This window comes from Trachypithecus francoisi, unplaced genomic scaffold (genome assembly GCF_009764315.1).
Source record: "Trachypithecus francoisi isolate TF-2019V2 unplaced genomic scaffold, Tfra_2.0 Lachesis_group3, whole genome shotgun sequence".
Lineage (NCBI taxonomy): Eukaryota > Metazoa > Chordata > Mammalia > Primates > Cercopithecidae > Trachypithecus > Trachypithecus francoisi.
The window spans coordinates 88,129,439-88,143,086 of NW_022681468.1; the positions used below are offsets into that span (position 1 = coordinate 88,129,439).

General features: G+C 38.1%; 1 protein-coding gene across 8 annotated transcripts in view; it reads left to right on the plus strand.

Moving 5' to 3' along the window:
• Window positions 1-13,648, plus strand: part of LINS1 (lines homolog 1) — a 28,817-nt gene that overhangs the window by 10,731 nt on the left and 4,438 nt on the right. For 3 of the 8 annotated variants that reach the window (XM_033188824.1, XM_033188826.1, XM_033188827.1), the window contains 4 exons: window positions 10,413-10,909; window positions 11,004-11,093; window positions 12,057-12,198; window positions 12,945-13,535. In XM_033188824.1, coding sequence (XP_033044715.1) covers window positions 10,511-10,909; window positions 11,004-11,093; window positions 12,057-12,198; window positions 12,945-13,535 — 1,222 coding nt within the window. In that variant the 5' untranslated portion in view covers window positions 10,413-10,510. Of the gene's footprint in view, window positions 1-1,634; window positions 1,688-8,580; window positions 9,230-10,412; window positions 10,910-11,003; window positions 11,094-12,056; window positions 12,199-12,944; window positions 13,536-13,648 lie in introns of those variants that run through there. The other 5 variants (XM_033188825.1, XM_033188830.1, XM_033188828.1 and 2 more) reach the window with 5 other exon arrangements.

The following is a 13,648-nucleotide window of genomic DNA, read 5'->3' on the forward strand; positions in this document are numbered from 1 at the left end:
TCCATCTAAGATTCCAGGCTCATCTCCTTTAAGCCTATTATTTCCTATGGGACTAAATATATGGCCTTTTGTCCTGGGTTCCTGAAGCAGCTCAAGAACAGCTTCAGAGCACTAAAGGTCAAAGGCAGTCTTTTGTTATTTATAATAAACACCTTTCACACACCCCACCTTATGTTAATGAGGTGATTTTTTTGGACCATCTAGATGGCCACAGGATGGAGTGCTGGCTGCGGGGAGGGAGCCAGCCCTTTGTTCAGAGTTGGAACTTTCAGCCCTACCCCCAGTCTCAGGAAGAGGAGAGGGACTTGAGGTTGAGTTTATCACCAAGGGCCAGTGATTTAATCAACCATGCCTAAGTAAGGAAGCCTCCCTAAAAATCCAGAAGTGTTATCAGTTGATGGGTGTCCAGGTTCTTGGCTTCTTAAACAAAGAAAGCACAAACAAAGCAAGGAAAGACACATAAAACACATCAACAAAGCAAAGAAAGAATGAAGCAACAAACAGAGATTTATTGAAAACGAAAGTACACCCCACAGGGTGGGAGTGGGCCAAGCTTAAGAGCCCCGTTACAGAATTTTCTGGCGTTTACATACCCTCTAGAGGTTTCCGTTGATTACTTGGTGTACCCCCTATGTAAATGAAGAGGGTAAAGTCAAGTCACTTGCTTACTGTACATGCTATGTAAATGGAGAGGATACTTCATAGGTGAAGTGTTTCCATTTGATTTAGTTCTCAGAAGTCAGCGTGAATTAGCCTTATGTCCCTGCCTCCAGACCCTATTTTGCTTCATTCCCCCCCAGAAAGATGTGATCCCCATAAATCTTTATGGAGGCAGAGAGACCGATGATCTGTCTTCTGTAACTGCTTCATGCTGGCTTGGGGCATAGTCCCTACCTATTGGGAATCACGGAACTCGCGCCCCCCTCTGTCTAGTGGAGGCAGGATAGCTTCTTGATGACCAGGAGTAGTGTCTAGAACTGGCTGGAACCTTTGTTGCATGATCATCTGAAGCTTGATGGTTTCTAGGCGAGAGGAAATGAATTTAGTTAAAAGATTTGATGGTAACTTCAGGGAGTGGATACCTATGCTGCCAGGAATGTTTTTTAGAGATTTGTAGGAGAAAAACAAAACCTAGTCTGTTCTAGGATCTATGTGTTTCCTTAATGTCTTAATGCAAGCGACTCCATTTTGGTTTGATTTGGTTTGGTTTGTTGGGGCCTAGTGCATGAGTTCAGTCCAAAACAATGGCCTCCCATAATTTTGTTTTAAAAAATTCCCCCTTTTGGTCACATTCTCACTTAGGTGTGACCAAAACTTAGGGCCTTAGCACCTCTCTCAGTTACCTTCATTTTGGGTTTCTGGTCTCAGAGTGTGATTCATAGGATATGGTGTCCTCATGTTCACACATTTCTTTCAGCTCTTGTCATTCCAGTTGAAGACAGACCATTTGACATTCTAGAGATGGCTGTGTGCAAGCATTTAAAACCTTTAAGAGAATACAGTGCACAAGGAAAACTATTATTGTTGTTGTTGTTGTTATTATTATTATTATTATTATTTTGAGACAGAGTTTTGCTTTTTTCGCCCAGGCTAGAGTGCAGTGGTGCGATCTTGGCTGACTGCAACCTCCGCCTCCCGGGTTCAAGTGATTCTGCCATCTCAGCCTCCTGAGCAGCTGGGATTACAGGTGTGTGCCACCACGCCTGGCTAATTTTGTATTTTTAGTAGAGACAGGGTTTAATCATGTTGGCCAGGCTGGTCTCAAACTCCTGACTTCAGGTGATCTGCCTGCCTCGGCCTCCCAAAGTGCTGGGATTACAGGTATGAGCCACTACGCCTGACCAAGACCATTATTATGACTATCGGGAGGATAATTCCAAGAGTTTGGAGTATGCTTCTTACCCGGGGTTCCCATAAACCAAACCACCTAGAATCAAATAGATCAAAGAATGAGCTAAAGAGCCTACTCATTTAACCAAGCAGTCTTTTTGTTAATGCCCTACAATGAATCTCTATACTTTTCATTTGATGTATTTCTCCATAGGCCACAAGTGCCAGCAGCTCCTCTGTTCAGCCATTTCTATCATAACTTTAACAAGGGAATTTAAAGTCTGTTGTGTAACTGTAGCCTTTACAGAAGAATCTGTTATACAGCCTATCGAGAGGGAAGCATTTCTAATTATTGCTTCTTTTGCAATGGAAAAGGGCCATGGAAAAAGGACCTAACAAATGATGCCCTTCTAGAAGATTGAATGCCTCCTAGCAATGTTCTCTTTAACTCGTGATATGGGTTAAGAGGAGTGAACCAATGTTCTGTTTCTGACTGATTATGAGGCAGTGTGTGTACCATTAAAGTTTCTCACCTGCATTGGACCTTCATATTTTATCTGTCAAAGTATAAGGTTATTCATATATGAGACTGGCAGCAAAATCCTTCACAAATAAAAGTGTACCCCATAAGTGCATATAACAAACCCCCTTTTCATTTCTGTTGTTCTTAGAGGCATAAACAAAAATATTCAAAGATAAGAGTTTCATAATAGTAGAAGTCTTGATCTGTGATCTTGGGAAAAGCTGTTCACATCAAGGATGCCATGTTCTTCTGGGGAGAGACTTCCTTGGTTAGCTTTATCTTAAGGGTTCCTGTGGGTGTACAGCTCCAAGAGTGTGGAGGGACCCTCCTCAGCTGTGAGATTATGAACCCAAAGTTCAGGGTTCCAAAATTTTGCTGCAATGCGGATGGCAAGGGCAATCTTTCTCTGATGTTCTCAGAAGATCTAATCTTTAGGTTCTAGATTGTGAAGGGGTTGATTGTCCTCAGCGAACCATGAAAAACTTTCTCTACCTGGTGAAAATACACCGTGGTATAATGACTTAGTTTTATAACATGAGCCTTCTTGCATAGGAGAGCTTTTATACAACCAGAAAACATGCATTGAAAATAACAATTGAATGAAATCCCTTCATAAAATGTTTAGATGGCCCATCAGGTGACCAAATGTACCTGAAGCTTTGATTGTTTTCCTAGGAATATGGGCCCAAACATTGGTTATAAACTATTTCAGTAATTTGTAAGTCACCACACCAGTATATTCAGTTTGGATCATTTTAGCTTTTCTGCGATGAGTCATCGAATGCAGAACTTTTAATAATAAAAGCTTTAAGGACTTGGAAAGGACAAGGTGACCATCCTGGTTCTCAGTGAGTCCATGCTTAATTAATATTAGACTTATATCCTCTTGAATGCCAGTTGTTTCTCCAAATTAGCTGCATAGCACTAGTAACTGATGGGTTATCATAAGGTAATTTGACTTAGATCGTGGAGTCCCTTCAAAATGTATATCTAAACAATTTCAGTATTAGCTGGTTTAACAGGAAAATCTGACAAAAAGTATTTTCTTATTTAGTTCATTCTTGTTCTACTTGTGTTAGCTGCTTTATACAAGGAAATTTGGTTATTTCTGTTTTTTAACCCTTTAAACTAGGCAAAAATGTACATTCCCATGCTTTCTTACAGTCTTTTACGAACAACACCTTTCACTTTTCTTACACACCTTGCATGTAAAACTGTTTCTTCAGTAGTCTCAGTTACATGTTACAATGTTAACTCTTAGTGACTTTTACTTTTGGTGAAAACCTTGATAAGTTTGGGGTTTTAATTAAGTACTAGGTGTGGAGGAGCCTAGAACCCAGAAAGAAATGCAGATAAAGTCTGACTCATTCTAGCATCTAACTCCATGTGTCCCAGGCCCTACCTAGCTGTAAAACAGGCAAATTGTACAGTTAAGAGTCATAGTGGCATTTACAAAGCATTTAGGAGGCCTAATCACCATTAAATTGTACAACATTTCTTGCATAAATTCTTTTTCATAAATTCTTTCATGACTCACACAGACCATCTATTACATGCTTGGACTTTCTGACTTGTCCTAAACATCCCTCTTTTAAACTAGCAGTTATTTTACTTTAGGACAAGAATTTATCATACAAGATCCTTTCTTATATAAAACCTTCTTTGCATAGCTAGAGGGCATGGCTAATTTCACATGTCCCCAAGATTTATCTAGAATCTAATGCTCCAGAATAAATTAAGAAATTTTTAAAAGTCAAAGAAGCAGTTTGTGACCTTAAAGCATTTAGCAAACGTAATATCTGACCTGCATAATTTAGACCGAATGTTTACATTTGTGAAGATACTTTTATTTTACCAATACTCTTTAAAACTGTCTTTATTTCCCAGAGATTGCTTAAGTCACATGAACTAAATGAAAGGCATTACACTTTTTGCTTTTCTGACAAAATATTTGATTTAAGCTCTTAATTAACCAGTTAATTAAAGCTCTTTTATATTATACACACAACACATATAAATACACAGGTGGAACATAAAGGATTCATTCCCTGAGCCAGGAATTGAACCCTACACCGGGCCACCATTGTGAAAAGAGAAAGTACAGCCACATAGTTACAAGGTCAAGCTCCCAAGGACATGACTGACCAATTTGCTGGGCCATCTTGAATAGTGGGCTTTTGGGGCCCTACACACACAGTTTATCCTAAGGTACCCCTCTTTATGACAGAACAACACAGGAAGACACACAAAGCACACCAGATTCACTACAGCTTACAACCAGCCTCAGAATTCCTTTTGTATTAATTAAAACTTTATAGAGGAGATAAACAGTGACATTTACTTTTCATTTAACCAGTTTGCACAGAGAGAGAGAGAGGCCAGAGTCTAACTATTAATAAATTCTTACCCTTTTGATGGCATGCCAGATTTCTGGGCTCTTTCTCCCTAAGCAACCCTAGTGACCCTAGTCAACTGTAATGCAAACAAACACATTCCCATGAGTTAAGAATATTCACAAATGGTTTACAAATTTTGGAGAAATTAGGCAGAGTGAGAAATATGACTCAAATTCTATTTACAAAAGTATAATCAAGACACTTAAAGTATCAGGAAGCCTAAACTCCAAAAAAGTTAGTTTAAGATTAAAAAGCTGGTGTGCTCCATTAATTCCTGTAGGCCCAACAAAGGTAGCCTAGGAATTCCAGATGAATGGGACAAATGATGACTTTCTAGAAACCCATAGGAAACAAAATACCCACAGAACCAAATAAAAGCCTTCCACTTAGGAACTTTAAAAAATCCTGGTTTTATATATATGCATACACGAGCAAAGCTCAGAGGAGAATAAACAGCAAACAAATGAAAACTAGAAGCACAAAGAAACAGAAAACGAACCATAAATTTTCCTACTGAGTCTATCCTGGAGGCTACAGTGTTACCCAGGGCCCCAAAAAACCCACATAATGAATATTTGGTTACTATTACACAATTCAGTTTCCTTAAGTTCACTAATATCGTTATACATCCTGTGCAATCAAGAAATTCACTATAGGCACATGACCAATAAGTACTTCAGTGCCAGCACTATCCATGCAAAACAGTAAACATAATGTGAAGCAATGCATGTATGTATGTGAAATTTGGCTCCACACTAAATCCGGCTTCAGGCTTAACTATATTAAAGAATTGCCAAACTGCTAATGCTTTTTTAAAAATTTTTTTATTTTTTTATTTTTGAGGCACTGTCTCCCTCTATTGCCAGGCTGGAGTGCAGTGGCGTGATCTTGGCCCACTGCAACCTCCGCCTCCTGGGCTCAAGCAATTCTCCTGCCTCAGCCTCCCGAGTAGCTGGGACTACAGGTGCGGGCCACCACGCCCAGCTAATTTTTGTATTTTCAGTAGAGACAGGGTTTTACCATTTTGGCCAGGATGGTCTCAGTCTCCTGACCTCGTGATCTGCCCACCTCGGCCTTCAAAGGTTCTGGGATTACAGGCGTGAGCCATTGAACCTGGCTGCATTTCTTTACAATACTTAATTTTAATCAAGACTAAGAGCTTTAACTGAAAACATTAATTAGCCAAATGTCTCCAATTCTCTATCAGGTTTTAAAGAATATTTTATTATCTAAACCTTTTCCACATCTTTCTCCACTACTTACTGGTTTCTTACTACGGTATTTCATGAATAACCTTTTCAAATCTGTAATCTGAACTAACTTTTAGATAACTTCTGAATTAGACAAAATTATTATTTTTCTCACTAGTGATATAAACTTTTCGGCACATATTATCTACAAAATTATGTGTTAACTAGAATTCTTATCCTTAGTAACCTAAAACTTGTGTGAAACCCCAAAAAGCAAGAAATCCTGAACCATCAGATGTGGGCATTTATAGATAAGAACAGTTCCACAATTTAGAAACATATTTCCCCATATCACGACCCTTTCTTTATTGGAAATGACCCAGATATTACATGAGCATCAGAAATAACTCAAAGCATTTAACTTACACAAAAAGTTTACCTAAAACATTTATCCCATTCACTGTACTCAGTTTTTTCAGTTTTCACAAGGGTGACATCAGACATCAATCATGGTATGTAAAATGAACATTGGTTCAGTCCAGAAAGGTGGAACAACTCTAAGCGGGGTGGGGAGGGGGGCTTCCAGGTCACAGGTAGGTGAGAGACAAACAGTTGCATTCTCTTGAGTTTCTGATTAGCCTTTCTAAAGGAGGCAATCAGATATGCATTTATCTCAATGAGCAGAGGGATGACTGAGTAAAATGGGACGCACATTTGCCCTAAGCAATTCCCAGCTTGAATGTTCCCTTTAGCTTAGTGATTTTGGGGGCCCAAGATATTTTCCTTTCACAGATTTCTCTGATTTGTCAAAAAAAAAAAAAAAAAAAAGAAAAGTCACGCAAACCAAGGTCATTTTGTTTTGGCTGGGTTTATAGTTTTATAATCTTATATGCCAAATGCTGACATCTCAAAATATCTAGCAAAGACAAACATAAAACCAGACAAAAAATGTATGCTGACAGTTCTGAAGGCATTTGTTTTTATTTTACCAGTAATTTTAAAGCCAGCTTGTTTAGTAAAATTATACTTAAGTCACGTGAACTTAAAAATTGCTTAGACTTAATTTATGAGCACTCTTACAAGTCAGTTCGGTAAACACAGCATATAACAACAAATGTACATACAAATAAACACATCTAGACATGTATACACATACATGAACCAAGATCCAATAGCTTGGAACCCTAGCCATGAGATAGCAATACAAGCTCACCGGTTTACTTCGTTTGCTGCAATAAATAATCCCATGAAGGCTGTGAACCAAAATTTTGAGTAAAGCATTTTCCATGGCAGTTTGATTTTTAAACGCCAAACCTCCCCAGACCCCAAAGGACACTGGGGCCAAACAGTTCCAAACAAGAGCACCACACATTAACCAGGCCCCCTGCTTAGAACAGCAGCACAAAAGCCTGAATACATGCAACACCATCCCACTTTCCCATTCAACAGCAAACTCCAGATTCCAAACAATATTGGGGCCAAACAGTATTGCAACTGCGAGAGAAAGTTCTAAGGAGAGTTTAGTACTAGACCTCAGAACCTCTGCCAAGGGCATCCCCTTTGTAGAGATTGAGGTCCAGAGGATCCCCGTGGGGTGTTCCCCTTTGGAGTCCAATCTTAGAGTATCAGACATCTCTGACCTTAGGTGGGCACTGGTGCTGCTTTGTATACTTTTCCTCCAGAGGCGATGGCTTGCTGTGAGCTTTCCTTTGATGCCTGCGTGTAATCCCCAACTTTCAGCATCTGTATAATTTGATAAGACCATGCTTTCCCATGCTTCTCATTCCACTAGAGTGACAGCCATGAACTGTAATGATAGGATGTGGAGCCTGAGTGGGCTTCTTTTGTCCTTAGCCAGTCGAGTAGGGGAGGGAAGAATTTATGGTTATGTTTTCCTGATTTCTATGAGCTGCCGTAACATATTAATCAAACCCAAAGGAGAAGTCAGGGGAACTCCCGATTTAGAGCCAGTTGATCAGAAGCACAGGTGAAACATCCTGGGGCTTGCAATTGGCATTAGAATTGTGGCTCAGTCTTCAATCTGTGTGATCTGATGGTATCCCCAGGTAGATAATGTAGAATTGAATTGGAGGATGCCCAGGTAGTGGTCTGTGCAGAGTTGCTTTGCTTGCTTACTGGCTGGTGGGGAGAAATCTTCACACATCTGAGGTCAGAAGCATGTTGTAAGAGAATAGTGGAAGAAACTGAGTTTATTTCTTCCTCTCATAACCCCAATGCTTTTTTTTCCCCCTCTGTCTCTAAAGGCTCATTTTGAATCTGCATTTCTTAAAGTTTACAACCTTTCAGTCTAATTTCTCACAATCACTCTTACCGAAGAACCTGGGTCCCACCATGAGAGAAAATAGCCCATCAACCCCCTGGAATATTTATTTACTGGCATTCACTTTGGTTGGTGTGCTAAAATGATTGAGCCATAAGAAATTGCCCTTTGTGTGGGTTGAAACTGGGTCAGATAGCAATTTCATTCTCATTTTGGTAAAATTTAAGGACTTAGTGACCCATAGGAATATTATTGGAAGTATTTTTATTGCTATAGCATTTAAATAAAAATAATTCCATTTGTTGCTGAAATTTTTACTAAAAGAGTTGAGCATGTGATAGTAATTAAAACAAAATATTCTGTTTTATAGTATCAGTAGTTTGAAAAGAAATGTTATAACTAAAATATAAAGTAAGTGCAATGGAATTAGACTTTGAGGTGGAACAGGAAGACCTAATTTCTGATGTGTGACAGATGATATATCAGGCAATTAAGGAGATTATTTTGTTCAGGCAGTTGCAATAGGGAGAATGTTCACTAATGGGAAACCTCTTGAAGAGGAAGGAGAAAAGGTAGGGATTAATAAAACAAGGGAGTCATCAAGGGAGGGTAGAAGTAGGTCCTATTTGGGAATTGTATTTGAGTTGATCCTTTCTGGTTAACCGTTTCTTGGTTTAAAACAGGGTGTGGTGCTTATCCATTCTGGCCTTCTGAGAGCACTCAGGGCTGAGATGAAGTGTAACACTGTCACATGGAACAACATTACGAACATTTGTATTAATAAATCATATGGGATGCATACCACAGGTGAAAGTGTGATTCAGAGAAAACTTATCTAAAGTTTCATTCATAACTTTAAAATCTATAGGTTTCTTAATATTTATTTCTCCATGAAAGGACTAAAACAGGGCAGCTTTGTGTTGTGGAGTAATCAACAATTGAAATTCAGGCTAAATCGGGAAGAAGCCAGCCATTAAAGACCAAGACTAGGCTAGTGGGCCATATTGTGGTATGTATAAGTGGTAGTAAGACCCAGTATAAGACCCAGTATAAGTGGTAGCCTTCCGAAGTCTTTTGGAAGTTGAAGATGGGAAGGGTGTCTATAAATGGGTCAGGGCAGAGAAGTCTGTAATTTTGTTAAAGGGTAGATTTCAAGAGTGCAAAATCACAACCCATATAAAATGACTACGTATCAAAGATTTTATTTACCTTTTTAGTAAGGGAACCAGGCACAACCTGTTTAAAGGAGCAGTAAGAAAACCATGAAATCTATGTAGGGTGAAGGAATGTTAAAATGAGTTTACAAATGGAAGCAAAACTGATTTTTCCCGCTGGGGAGAGGGTTGCCTCTTTATCAGACAGTTATTCACGTATCTCTGGACAAGAATTATTTGAGGTGTGAAATAGCTCAAAGGCAATGAAAGGAGCAAAACCCCCTTCCTCCCCAGGGTCAGATTGTTCCCAGAGGCTCCAGCATTCCGTTGTTGTGATATTCAGTAATCTCTTTTGCTTATGCCAAAGTCCTAAGTTTTTCCTTGCCATACTCCCTCTATAGTAACTACTTGCTGCTTCTGATATTGATGCATTTTAAGTTGGAATTTCCTTGGCAATAGCCATAATCTAGTTTGACCATATAGCAGTCTAACTTTAAAATTTTATCTATAAATTGGAGGTGAAGGTTAGTGAATTTGAATTAGCTCAGTGGTTCTCAGCTGGTGTGATTTTGTCCCCCAGGGGACATTTGACAATGTCTGCAGACATTTTTTTGGTTGTCAAAATCTAGCAGGTCAGGTGGGAAGTGCTTTGGGCGTGTTAGAAGGTAGAGGTCAGGAATGCTGCCAAACATCTTATAATACACAAAACAGCTCCCCACCACAAAGTTATCTGGCTCCAAATATTAATAGTGCCAAGATTAAGAAACCCTGATAGCCATTGAAAACTGTTAGAGGGAAGCTCAAGTTTCTGCTGTGTTAAAATTAAACGTAATTTTATGCTCTCAAATCTGTGTGGAAAGCATACATTTCATTGTTAAGGTCTTGAAATAATGTTCCTGTTACAATTTTCCATTTTAAAAATTAAGCAGTCAGCATTCCCTTTAACTTGAGAGAGTTGGTGATTAAGTGGAAACAGTTGCTTTCTCTTGTAGTAAGTGTATAGCACTTAGAATTTTTTTATTACTTTTCCTATTTTAGGTTTCACTGAAGAAACATCTTAGAGATTCATAGCACTTCTGAGATTTAATGTTTACAACTTGGAGTTGTTGACCTTCTTAAACATTTTGGAAGTCAAAATGAAAGTTTTCTGTGAAGTTTTAGAACAGTTATACAAGAAGGTACTTCTTGGAGTCACACTTGAAAATGACAGCCATGATTACATCTTTTATCTCAACCCAGGAGTTTCAGATCAAGATTGCTCTACAGCCACCTCCTTAGAATGGGCAAACACCTATGGTATCCAGGGCAGGCATCAGCCTATCTCTGTCGGTGTGGCTCCCATTGCTGTAGCACCTGCATGTTTGAAGACCAACTCTCTGATGAGCAGTTCCAGAGAAGTAATGCTCCTTCAGTTAACAGTGATCAAAGTGATGACAACCCGGATATTGTCTGTCAAAACCGAGTTCCATGCAAAGGAGAAATACAGAGATATAATTAAAATTCTCTTAGAATCAGCCAAAGTTGATTCTAAATTAGTAAGCCATTTGTTTTTTTAAAGATCTAGATATTTAAAATAAAAATTTTAGGAACATTCAGCAATAGTGGTTAATTGTATTTGTTTTCCTCTAGATCTATATGTTCCAAAATTCAGATAAATTGTTATGTCACATGGCCGCACAGTGCCTTGCATTGCTTCTCTATTTCCAATTGAGAGAAAAGGTAAGATAAGTAATCAAAGTATGTTATTATTTCTCTTTCTTAATTTTTTTTTTCTTAATTTAAATGTTTCGTGGAGACAAGGTCTCACTGTGTTGCCCAGTCTGGTCTCAAACTTCTGAGCTCAAGCAATCCTCCTGCCTCAACCTCCCAAAGTGCTGGGATTAAAGACAAGAGCCATGGCACCCAACCTGTTTCTCTTATAGTTTCTTTAAAATTGCTCTTTGACATTTGATTTTTACCCTTCAAATGTTTGTATTAATAAGACGTTTGCTCACATAATAACGTATGTAAAACCATAAAAATTTAAGAATAGAATATGATGATTTGTGTCTCGGATTAGAGTCTTAAATATGTTGTCAATCTTAATGAGATTCTTAACCTGAGAGGTGAGTTTCACCTAAGAGTCCATAACTTTCTGCATATTCTCAAACTGCTAGGTGGACCCCTTTCCCCTAAAAAGATTTAGGAACCACCTCTTGAGAACAAGCCTGTTTTCACAGGTTTAATGTAAATTCTAACAACAATCCTCAGCATAATGTAAAACAATATAAACAAATTCAGAGTTGAGTTTTTCTCTTATCTCTGAATTAGTTAAACAAATGAAGTATCTACTGACTTTTCAACCACAATCTCTTGCTTCTTTCAACAACTTTTTTCTGAATATAAAAAGTGATATTATAGTAGAAAATTTGGAAAATAGACAAAGTGTAAAGAGCAAATTAAAATTAAAAATTCACCACTTACAGATAACACTGCTAACATTTTCATCTTCCTTTTTTATTTTATTTCTATGGCATATTCAAATTTTTTACTTAAATTATATTAGGATATTTCTGTTCCTTCTGAGTTTACCACATATTATCATACTTCTTTTGACCAAATGCGTAAACAGTGTGGTATACAGTTGTATTATGTAAAGAAAATATTGTATTTTAACTACTTTCTTTATTTTCTGACTTGCAGATAACCTTAAGTAATTCCTGGATTGCTTTTTGCCAGAAAAATCTTTCTGAATACTCTGAGAGTAATAAAGCAATATACTGCCTCTGGACTCTTACAGCAATAATAAAAGAAATCTTTAAAGATTCATGTTCACAAAAAACAGGTATGGATTACATGGCCCCATAAACAATCGTCATCTTGCTCCTGGGAGTATTGTATTTATAATGAGAAACAAAACTTACTTTGGAACATTTGATCTGTCTTAAAGTAATGAAAAACTCAGTCTCTTCCAATATTTTGATTGAGGATAACCTGTTTTAAAAGAAAAAAGCATAAGGAAAAAAGTAAAGCTTTTCATGGTCGTAAATCCCTTGCATTGTTTGATGCTACTGATCTTTGTACAATGAATTTTTTTTTTTGGTTTTTTTTTTTTTTTTTTTTTGAGACAAGTCTTGCTTTGTTGCCCAGGCTGGAGTGCAATGGCATGATCTTGGCTCACTGCAACCCCTGCCTTGCGAGTTCAAGTGATTCTTCTGCCTCAGCCTTCCGAGTAGCTGAGACTGTGGGTGCTCACCACCACACCCAGCTGATTTCTGTATTTTTAGTGGACACAGGGTTTTACCATGTTGACCAGGCTGGTCTCAAACGCCTGACCTCAAGTGATCCGCCAGCATCGGCCTCCCAAAGTGCTGGAATTACAGTTGTGAGCCACCACACCTGACCATAAAATGAATTTTAACTGTGGTTCTTAGCCATTATTCTGTGTAACTTCATTTGTTAATGTTAGAGGTAAACATTCCAAATCTGTTTTTTCATCTTATAAAGTGATACTTATAAAAACCGAATTGTAAAATTATTTGAAGAAGACTGCGTTTTCCCTGTTTATAATTCCTATTTTTATAATTGCAGAGATTCTAAAGCAGTTCCTGACTCATTTCGACACTATTTTTGAAGTGTTTTACAATTCCTTATTCTCTCAGCATTTTGAAAACTGCCAGGATACTTCTAAAATAGTAAATATCCTGATGTGTTTCCTGGAGTTGCTTGAGCTTCTCATAGCCTCCAGAATCTACCTGAAGTTACATTTCACTTGCCAGAGGATTTTATTTTTGAAACCATCTTGCATGCTAGAAGTTATTACCTGGCCTATTCAGGCTTTTGTCAAAAGGAAGGTCATCATATTCCTCAAAAAATGCCTTCTCTTTAAAGTGGGTGAAGACCTTTGTCGTGGATCTGTGCCTCCCCTAATGCCGCCAGACCGTCATGTAGCGATGGACATGCTGGCTTTAGCTAATGCTGTTTTGCAAGCTGTGAATTCGGGGTTGTTGAAGACACTGTCTGTTTATGGAAAACATTCCTTTTTTGGAGGTGATGAAGTTCAACCTGGATGTGAACATATCGCTAGTCCAGATCATGTGATCCTTAGAGCAGCAAGCTTAGTTATAATGAAATCCTTGGAAATCAAGTTTCAGAATTGTTCTTCAGCAAGTGAAATGAAAGGTAATTCTCCGAACTCCTTTTGTATGCAGTGTTTAATTATTTACTTAAGTATAGTAATTCATAATTATCAAATCTCAGGACTAGTATAAATTCCACTAATTTAAGCTGTATGT